This window comes from Lepisma saccharinum, chromosome 5 (genome assembly GCF_977018435.1).
Source record: "Lepisma saccharinum chromosome 5, izLepSacc3.1, whole genome shotgun sequence".
NCBI lineage: Eukaryota > Metazoa > Arthropoda > Insecta > Zygentoma > Lepismatidae > Lepisma > Lepisma saccharinum.
In genome coordinates, this window is record NC_139233.1 from 24,311,223 (window position 1) to 24,322,528 (window position 11,306).

The following is an 11,306-nucleotide window of genomic DNA, read 5'->3' on the forward strand; positions in this document are numbered from 1 at the left end:
TCTCACCATCCTTGCTGCACCTGGATGCTTCAATTGGCTCCCGTTCTTCACTGAAACGCTTGTGCCATTCAGATACATGTGTATGGGATAAACGATTGTTTCCATACACCTGCTGCAACATGTGAAATGTTTCCGTAGCAGTTTTACCCGTGTGTGCACAAAACATGATGTTTGGTTTTTGTTCCATGTTGAAATCACGATGCACTTTCACGACACGTGCCCACACGCAACAATGTCGCTAAAGATCAACAAGCTCTGCATTGACTATTCGTGCGATACTCCTCACTTGTTCGCACCACAGAATGCTTGCACAGTGGCACCACCTACTGAGAAAAGAAATCAGTCCCAATTGCAACATTCCAACAGCATGCTACACACTGCACACTACATCAGTAGGTGATGCAAAAGTGTACCCATATACGCTAGCTAGTAACCATCCGTAGACATGTACTCAAAGTATCTCATGGCTTGCGGGGTTTAGCAAAGAAAGGAAAAGGTCAACCAGTAAAACTTTATTACTCACACCTGTAAATTACCTGTTTAGCACACACACACCTGATGTCATTACTGCTCCGAAGGTCCAAAAGATAAGGGGAGACAGGGACCATTCATTTGTTCCTCGCAGTGAGGTGCCTGGGGGTTGTTAGGGACCTTATTTAATTTAGGGCATCAATTAGTGTGTGTAATGTGTGTAAGCTTTGTAGTAGTCATGTGCCGCACCGACTGGGGACAACGTGCGAAAGTGCCCAAGTCAATTACGTGGGACGGGCGTGAGCCCGTGGGAGTCACCCAAGCAATCACGAGGGACGGGCCGGGGGACCCACGGAATCGCAAAGGTGTTGGGAACAAAGGATGCCACGTGGTCACTTGGACTACTGCAAGGGAATGGACAGGTCCGTTGGTATGTCCAGGCAGTAGCAAGAGACGGTGAGGTACAAAGGATAGGTCCGGGAGCACCCAGGAGACTTGAGCTTAGGCTGCCACGACCTAAGTGAAACCGTCCAAGCTCGTATTGGGCAGTCCTGGTAGTTAGGTTATATGCTTCTCTTCTTTTCCTCCTTCCTTCCTTCTAGCTGCTTGGCTATTGGAACCTGGTTGGGGGAGTGTCCAGATTACATCTGGGAACCAGGTCTTTCGTAGTCGGCATCTGGCAGTTGACTGAGCTCTGGACCTCGCTGCATCATTTATATATTGTCTAGTGGAAGCACTGAGGCAGGTGGAGAAGATCGATTTCAAATTGCCGCACTGTGCATGTGCATGTATTTGATCAAAATTCAGAACTATCACTCATGCATTGATTTATGATGTTTGTATAGACTTCGTTGGATGGAGCCATTGGTTTAATAAGTACTTTTCATAAGTTAGTAAAGGTCTTAAGTTGAAATCAACACAACAAACTACAGTTACTTGAATCATTTTCCATTAGTTCCTGAAAAACTTTGTTATAACATTTCAATTTATCTTCTGTGAGGATGAATCGAATCACCAAGTTACTCGTGATTTTATGAAACTATGCACGTAGCACATAACATGCGTACTGCGTGTTCTGGTATGGGGTGTTGTATGATGTAGTAGCATACGAACTATAACGTGTCAATAAAGCGTTTCCTGACTACGACGTGTTTCTCGAATTTCACCTGGTGTCAACACCAATGTCTCCCACCATGTTTACTGCCAGTTCAGATGTGGGGGTATGTAGCATCTGACAGCTTTTTTGACATTCCACACCACCGCTTTCGCCTCATACACAGTGTGCAGCGTTTTCGAAAATGCCCTCTAACGCGTCAATGATGCATTTCCTGACCCATGTTCATATAACATTATTTCGTCGTCTCCATGTGAGGAATGTGTTCCCCAAGTATTGACATATATTTATGTTACACCCTGTATATATATACATTAGGGTGGCCCTTATTTTTCAACTTTTGAAATTCTCTGCTTCCAACCCCTAATCTTGTTCCAATATATAAAAAGGTATGCCTTGCAAAATTTGAGCTCAATTGCACTATTTTAAGGTGACCCCCAAAGGCATTAAAATTTCAATATTTTACCATAATAATAGTCAAGCATAATCGAAAGACAATTTTATATACAACTGTTTTTTGCATACAGTTATGTACAAGACCAGTCGAGAAGACCTACTATAACGGCTGGGGATACGTCGGGCTGACCCCCCGACTATTCCAATACTGGTTGAAGATCTCCACGCTTAGAGGTGACGAAGGAAAGCGTGGGAGGGAGATCGGCAGTCGGTAGGTATGCCTAGGCCCTTCATGGGCTGTTGCGCAATGGATTATTATGTACAAGAAAATTTAGCCAATATCAATTAAAATATACTAGATTTTACTGCTTCAATAGGTCAGTTTTGGTAGCCTGTGGGTAATTTTTTCTGTGTTTTATAACCATCTGAACAATTTATTGCTTTTGTTTTTCATTCTTGGCCAGGATGTTCTGATAGTCTTGAATTAGCTTCACTCCTGTCTCTGCCATGTCATAAACTACTACAATGTTTTTCAGTGTTTCCAACCCATGTTGGAAGTTGACATCATCTTTCCAAGTGGATGGGCAGTTCTGTAGAAAATTTGTATGGATTGAAAATTTTGAGAACCATCAGAAATAAAATCATAGAAGTGTTTTTCTTTCAAATGGTTGAGGTCTTCACTTCCAACAATGTATCGTTTAATTTTATTTTCTGCATCGCTATCTTCTGTAGTCATCTTTGCAGTAACCATCTGTTGCTTAATGCCTAGTGGAACTTCATTATCAAAGAATGCAATTGGCGCAGATTCGGGTGAGGGATACCATGAATGGTTTGCAATTTTTTTCACGGCAGCATTACTAATTTCTGGACCTAGTGCCTTATGCTAGATTAATTTGAATAAAAGAATGTAATCTTTCACAGCCAGCGGTGCTAGGAACCACAATTGTAAAAAGAATCTGATAAGATGAATGTATATTCACGAGTATGAATCGTTCTCTTTTTTGTTCTGTTTAAATTGATCTTGGAATAAATATATTTTATAATCATCCTCCCATGTCCGTGCGGTTTAAGATGCTGTGCTGTGCTTATGGACTCTGACTGCATATGGTTTGAGTCTGCCTGGGTTCAGTGTCTGGGTTTTCGTCCTCTGTATAGGACCGGTGGCAATCCACCATCATGAGGAAATTGGGGAGGTACGAGTAAGTAACGTAACCTGGTTTAGGAAATCTCCTACAACGGCTGACGGTTCAACGTGCTGACCTCATGTCACACCATTACCGGTTGAAGAACTCGACACCTCTAGCAGGATCGTGGAAGGGAGACTGGCAGTAGGGAGATATGCCAAGGCCCTTCCAGGGCTGTAGAGCCATGGGTTATTTATTATTATTATTATTATAGTCATAAATAGCCTTTGCCATACAGCAAGCGTAGCTCAAAGCTCCAAAAATGCAAAATGAGACTCCTTTTGGGGGACAACCCCAGAAAAATATAATAAATACTAATAATTTGTGGTAATGATCTCTATGCTGTTTCTGACATAACTGTTCATTTAGACATTCCAGCATACTGACACAGATATCTTCGGTGACATGCTCTATCCCACTACCGTACTGCTTGTTATCTATGATTGACCAGGTTTCCCTAAATCTTTTAAGCAAATTCACATCTGGTCTGGAAGTTGCACCCATTTCTGCATCAGAACTACTTTTTAAGTCTAATTTGAAAATGGGATGTCAACACAGAAGGTAGAGTAAATCAAGATCAAACATTTGTCAAGATTATTATTATTATTATTACACTTATTCGGCCAGTGTTGCTAACGATTGTATCAAAACAAAATGCCTATACTTTTTCTTCTATGCCCCATTTTCCACTGCGTGGTAAATAGCTACAGCTTGATCTTGTGAAGATGTTGGAATTTCAGATATACCTAATAATTGTTCTTTGCTGTGAGAAGTAACAATTATGGCTAATATATGAACCTATTTTTATGCAAGATAAATTTGGATGCAGTTTGCTATCCCAGTGTAACACCAAAGTGTTGGAACCTGCTGGTTGAATTTTCCCTTAATTTCTGCTTGTCTCCGTTCCCTGAATTATTTCCGTGAACATTGTATTTTCTGGTGGTTGTATGAGAACTCATTAAAATTTATCAAATATACCGATTGTAACTTGAAACCTGTGTCTGAACTTAGAAAACTGACTTATTGGCTCTAAAAGACCTCAATTGAACTGACTGAGAGTTGTTGAGTGACACTGGCGCTATCTATATAAAGGCCACGAAACTTTATAGATACTTCTAGAACCTTGTGACAAATTCTATAACCTTCCAGAACGATTTTTATTGCAAATGAAATTCTCTTTCAATGATTCTGTACTTCTTTCAGGGAAAAGACATGATCAAGAAGATGAAAGCAGTTTAATATAAAGAAATATTGATTTGGTTAAACTTTAAACTTTAGGGACTTTGTGGGCCACTTTAATATTAACTGATTAAACTGAAATTTTATGCATAGTACTTTTACAAGGATTGGAACAAAGTTGAGAGTTGGGAGATTAAAAATATTTAATGTAATTAATATTTAAATTAAATTATTAAATAATTAAATAAATATTTAACTAAGGGTCACCCTAATATTCATAAAGATAGGTTGGATAAGCATGGCTTTTACATCCTTACACCAATTGGACATCCAGCCATCCTGAACACATCCGTTTCTGTTCAGTCACAGTCTTTTCATATCCTCGCAAAGCGATGCATATACAAACCAAATCTGTGTTGTGTTTTCACTGACATACCAGATTATGAATTATGCATCTCCTTTTTGTGCCAACATTTCCATTCTGTATGCCCTACTTTCATTCCCAGACCACTTTTTCCTTATTTTTTAACATGTCCCACTTCAGCTATCTTCCAGACGCCATCTTGGATCCTAACTTTTCTTCAAATTCAAGTTTCAATTATGTTCATAACCAAATGATTCACGTCTGAAATGCAGTAGTACGTCAATCACGAGTCAAATATTTAAAAAATATAACTTCAAGATATCACTTACGATGATATTTTGTGTGCAGGATTGCTCATTACTTTTGTTAAAACTATGAAAAATACACGAGAAAACTTGGTTTACCAGTACTAAACACTGTAACCTGGAGAATACGCCACCACTTAGCACCTATGAAGCATCCTCTAATCATCTACACTACATCTATTTCAGGACAACATCACTGGTGAAGAAGAAGGCAATGCGAGAAAGGTGGAAGAGACAAAAAGCACAGCAACTGCAAAATGGAGAAATCTCAGAGGAGCCACCGAGAAAGAAGAGAAAATACGTGAGATCTGGCCAGTATGCAGCGACTGCCTTAAGCGAGAAAAAGATCACTAGGTTGTCAAGTAGAAGTGCGACAAGTGCCAAAACATTCAATCAAGAGAGCACGGGGGCCTCCGACGATGATTCCTTCATCCGAGAAAACACACAGGAATTGTATTTAGATATTGAGGATGACATGGTAAGCATAAGCAGCTAACGCGAGTAACTCATGACTAGAAGTACAAAAATGTCGTAAAAGGGAGAGAGAGAGAGACTTTCGTTAGAGACTCAAGATCTGCATGAATGAATGTGAGTAGTTTACAATTTTGATAATGTGTAATTTATACAATGCCATCATAATTGTATTAACATTTGCAATAAGTAATTTACACTTATTGGACATGTTAATATTTTTTTCTTCAGGTTATCACCTTACACAGTCAAAAAATTGCAATGATTTTAGTGTTAAAAATGCAAGCTTAAAATGTAACTTATTCAGAATTTTTTATTGCAGAATATTGTACCTCAAAATTTTTTTTTTTTTTGTTTTTGCGTGTTTCGTGTTACAGGCAAGTATTGAAATTGTTTAACATACTAAGTCATTTAAGTAAGAGTTGTTGAGAGAGTGTATGTGTGACAGAATTTCCACAACTGGATTTTTGCCTCCCCTCCTCCTCCTCCATTTCCCTTACAAAAAAAATTGTAAGGGAAAAAATTATTACAGTATGTTAAGGTTAGTCTACTATTTATTTTGCCAAAGAAAAATGTATGTGGTCTGTCTTAGAAGGATGCTAGTGCTCACCTTATTTCTAATAATACTTAGTACTATATTATAGAAAAAATTACATTACATGCATAATTGTTACACCATCATTCCAATTGTTGAGAGTCCAGTATTAGCTGTGAGGATTTTTTTTATTATTTGAGTGTAACTCTCCTCAGTGCATAATCTTGTATATTTCATTGTGAATGTAAGGATTCAAACCAACTAATGCCAAAAAACAGTCTAACAAGTTTCTGCTATTTTTTAGATCTTGTGTTATCTACTGTATTTAGTTGATTATATATCTGTATACATGTAGCATAAACAAGAAAACAAATATGTGCATAATGTAATGGAAAAAAGTGTATTGAAGATAATACCGGCCTTTACTCAAAGTTCTATAATAGTTTTGCATAATATGGTGAGAATTTTGGTAAATGTGTCTTATTTTCCATTAATTAATCCTGTGCTAATAGGCATAAGTTAAAACTGTCCATTACAGTGCAAAGTGCATAAGTATTATTTTTTTCTAATGTTTTGAGCATACTGAAGTTAGTATATCAGATTTTATTGGTGTTATATTTAAAATTAGAAGCAGCATAATGTTTTGTTTTGAATTGTTTGCATAATAAATATATACTTTGGCTGACTGGAATATATGTGAACCAATTTACTGTGTTCATTTTGTACTAAATTGTCAAACTTGTGTCAATAAACCATCAGCACTCTCATTTACATATTGCTTTTTTTTTCCCCTTATTTGGAAAATGTGGAAAACCTTAAATTGTATTTTACGGTATTGTTTGAGTTTTAGCATACAAAACAAAACCATATTTTAGTTTGATGTTTTAAGTTCTAATCGGGACTGGAGCTAGAGTTTAAAGTGTCATCTGAACCACTGTGCCATGTGCCTCTACTGGGTATCGAACCTGGGACCCCTTGATTATAAGGAGATGACGTTGCCACTACGCCTTCAGGGAAGCCATGTTTTATTTGGAATGGAATATCAAAAACACTCATGTGCGTATGAAAAAACAAAAATATATATTTAATCACTGAGTAAATACAGGATTTTACCTTTAACATAACAATTTGTACACATACATATCACAACTAACATCAATATTATTTTTTTGTATTTCTCTTTTACATTCTAATACACTACCAAGCTAAGTTGAGCACAAGAAAGTTTATGAATCAAGTAATATTGCATTTACCATCCTTTCATGCAAGAAAATTATAAAGTTGTAAAACCTATAAGGAAATAAATTGATAAAAAATGGAATGTCATGTACATTTTATATTAAAATATTATAACATTAATGACAAAGGGCAACCATGTTCCTCTTGTGTTGTGTACAAACCTATGTAATATGTAGGGAAGTATTGAAGATTAAGGAAACTCAACTGTTATCATTAAATTTTGCCAAGAGATCTGTCGTTTCAAGTCTGTAATTTGATGCTGCTATTGAAACTAACTTAGTTATTCAATGTTTGGACACTTACTGAACTATTTAAAAAATTAAACTTGTCATAAAACTGACAAAAATCCCTAATTTAACCTAGGCTCTATTTTTAATTATTGCTACATGTGTCATTTTTTTTCATTACATCCTCCCTTTCCATTTGAGATGTAGCTGAAGTTGTGTAAAGGTGAAGCACAACTGAATTCGATTTTCCAATTTTTTTGTATTATTTTCCTTCATTATCTTGCATAGCAAACATCTCTATTATCAGTATAATGAGATTTTTAGTATGCAGAAGCAATTATTTTTTAGCTAGAAAATGTTTCTACATATAGTCTACAAAGTTTGTTTAAACTATTTTCAAAGGTTCATAGTGATGATGGGATGAACTGATGAAATGGAGGAGGGAACAAACAACTTTATCCATGCTTTATCTGCATTTGAGCCTAGATATCTATGTCAAACAGATGGTCTGTGTAATTGTGCAATGTTATATAAACACTAATGTAAACAAACATACTTTGCATTATTTTTTCGTAGGATAGAACAGATTAACTGACCCCATATCAGTCTTCTGGTCCAGACATAATGGTGTATCAGTTTATCTAAAATTACCAGTAATTTTACTGATCTGATATAATATCTACAAATAGCCTGCAATTTAGTGCAAAAAATTGCAGAATAGACATGTTTTAAGATCTCGGTTTTTGTAGCATTGCCAGTGAAAAGAAAGTTACTCTAGTTTTATATTTTAAAAAATCATATTAGGCGAAAGTGATGCCTAAAAACCAATACCAATTGCCATTTAACAGCAAAATTTAAATTTTGTAGCAATTGAAATATCCAATTCAACTATTATCACATCAGTCTAGTTGAGATAATACAAAATAAAAATTACATAATTTAGCGGGAAATCTACTTTTCTGTGGAGAGTAAATAAGCATTGTACAATTTACATAATTTCCAGTATATTTGGTCTCCATCAAAATGCTGGGTGGAATTATGCATATCGTTTGTGTGTCCTTCAATATACGTTGGCTCTTGAATGATATTAACTTGAAACCAGTGCTTTGCTATATTGCCACCATTGTTAATCACAACTCTAGAACTTTAGTTCTCATCTTGCAATTGTAGTCACTTTATATCAGATAGTTTATCTCTGCAATGTACAACATATCTATATGCTTTCATTCATTCTTCTTTTTGAAGATCTCACATTGTCTGAAAAGATATCCTCGATTAACTTTGATTCCTAATCAACTTCCAACTTGCGGAAACTTCCTGTGAGTCCGATGACGTCGTTGCTCATACCGCAGCCTCCTTTTTTCAATGCTGACACTGCTCCTTCTCTTGCTTGGGCACTAAAAAGTTCTTCTCTCACCTTCATTTTGTCATGTGATAATAAGAGGTCTCGATTAGCCCACAACTCCTTCTTCCACAGTTCTGCAAGGGAAATTGTTCGTAAGATTTAGAGAATATGCATGAAATCATTATGTGACTAGAAACGGTGTTTGGTCACTTGAAAAATAACTCAGTTACTTTTTAAAGTAAATGTAACAAAGTTATTTGTACAATTACTTTATTCCTGAGATATAATTCGTAGAACATGTTGCATGCATGAACTGCAATTGAGCTCTTCATTTTTCACTGTGTGTATGGAACCTGCTAAAATTGACATTAATTTTCATTAAATTATAAGAAACCTCATATTTTCGAATACCTTATACTCGAAAAATGCTACACAAAACATTTACTGGTAAAAAAGTAAAACTACCCCTTCAATATGCTAAGATGTGGCGGTGATGTGATCAACACCATGGTACAGCTGCCTTTATTCCTTAGAGTTGCCTCTGCATATCCATTTATTAGAGACCAGTTGCTGGGAAAATTCCCACTGTGAGAATAAAACCCATGTCTCCTGCACAGCAATCAGACTCCCTACCAAATAGATCACTGCATAATGAATGGTTATGAATGTAATGTGTATATTAACATTTTATTTCTTCTAATTTGTAGCAAATCATAATGTTAATTTGGAAATGCACAGAATAATATTGTTATTTGTGGCCTGCAAGAAGTAGCTAAAGCCCAATTACTTACTTATTTCAAGAAGTACATACATACAGTTACCATTTCTCGAAAAATTAACTATTGCTTGTAACTGTGTTATAGTGTTGGATTCCGTACATAAAAGCAACCGAAAATCCACCATCAGAATGGAGAAACATTATCGAGATAATCCTCAGAGAAATTGTTATAAATTAATAGTTTATATTTTCCAGTTTAATTGGAATTATGTTTTGGTAATAGTATAATTTCTAGGAAAAAAGTCCTTAATGTTGAGTTAAAGAGAAAGATTATGGTAACTATATTTTTATATCTGAAATCATCAGTGGTAAAGATGCTGTGCTTTGTTTCTGCCATCTACCAAATTTAATTTCTTATTTCACTGAGGTACAAAGTAATTACGTTATAATTTTAAATTTATTTAAGTCTGATTACCTATCATATCAGCCATTGGTATTTCTCCTCCGTACTCCTTGGGTAGGAGTTTCTGATCAATGTTCTTTTGTGCCTCCTCAAGACTGGTGTATATCTGTTGGAAGAAAATTAGACTGTGATGCAGTAATATAATATTATATAACATTACAATAAGATACTGGGATATACTTTAGGAGTATAAACAAAAAATTAAGTACCGTATTTGCTGGCTTATAATGCCACTTTTTTGATTCCTTGCGGTGTGCGAGAGCATTTCAGTCATGTAGAGTTAATTTGCATGTATGAGGACTGATTTAGAAGGGTTTCAAGTGCCTCTTCTTAGCTCTAGAGATGAATGTCTGAGTTTTGATGAAGATTAGCTGCTTGTCTTATAAATTAATTTTCAAAATTCGGTCCCAAATCCTGTTTCTTTGTTCTCTATTTTATGCTCGTTTAAGAAATCATATTTTACCTGAAATATAGTTAAGAAGATAGAATATCTATGTGTAAGAAACCTGTTTTATTATCCCGAGTTAACTATGGCTACACAAACATGCATGAAAAATGTTCATTTTCATGAACATAATGTAAGAAAACTTATTTTTACAAAAAGCTTGTAATGTACTGCCTCTAAATATTGTATATATATATATATTAAATGAAAATTTAAACAATTCAGTTCACTCACTTATAAACATTATGTGTTTATATATATATACCCCAACTTCCGGTTCCGTCTTCTGTTTCTTCTCACACCGATGATGCTATAAATTAGCGAAAATTTTGAATTTTTCTACTGTCCGGTGAGTGTTTCCTTTTACCTTATTTGATTTTTACTTAGCCCTTTTGGCCCTCCTTGCTTTTATCCATTATATATGCTATATATATATATATAACATATATATATAATGGATAAAAGCAAGGAGGGCCAAAAGGGCTAAGTAAAAATCAAATAAGGTAAAAGGAAACACTCACCGGACAGTAGAAAAATTCAAAATTTTCGCTAATTTATAGCATCATCGGTGTGAGAAGAAACAGAAGACGGAACCGGAAGTTGGGGTCCTGCAGAGTTGCCAGGTCCCCATTGAAGAAGAAGCGGTGCGTAGAACGAAAAAAACACTGTTTCGTCACCAGGCTTGTCGTAAACTGTGAGTGGGGAGGATGAGTTGGGAGGGAGGGCGGGAGGGTGGGTGAGGGTGGGCATTACTGGGTGGCCTTGTTCAGGCCAGGTGGAGTGGTTGCACTCATGGCCGATATATAGGCCCTCTCCCATCTTTTGCGAACAGAGGTGTTGGCTGGTTGGG

General features: G+C 36.1%; 2 protein-coding genes across 2 annotated transcripts in view; one reads left to right on the top strand and one right to left on the bottom strand.

Moving 5' to 3' along the window:
• Pbp95 (proximal sequence element A Pbp95) overlaps positions 1 to 6,786 on the top strand; it is a 72,846-nt gene extending 66,060 nt beyond the window's left edge. The window contains exon 13 of the mRNA XM_083122305.1: positions 5,200 to 6,786. Within this exon, the coding sequence (XP_082978431.1) occupies positions 5,200 to 5,509 (310 nt within the window). The 3' untranslated portion in view covers positions 5,510 to 6,786. The remainder of the gene's footprint in view (positions 1 to 5,199) is intronic.
• Positions 6,787 to 7,116: 330 nt separating this feature from the next.
• LOC145988258 (alpha-tocopherol transfer protein-like) overlaps positions 7,117 to 11,306 on the bottom strand; it is a 34,276-nt gene continuing 30,086 nt past the window's right edge. Inside the window, exons 7-8 of the mRNA XM_083123124.1 lie at positions 10,024 to 10,117; positions 7,117 to 8,964 (exon numbers count right to left, since the gene is read on the bottom strand). Of these exons, the coding sequence (XP_082979250.1) occupies positions 8,774 to 8,964; positions 10,024 to 10,117 (285 nt within the window). The 3' untranslated portion in view covers positions 7,117 to 8,773. The remainder of the gene's footprint in view (positions 8,965 to 10,023; positions 10,118 to 11,306) is intronic.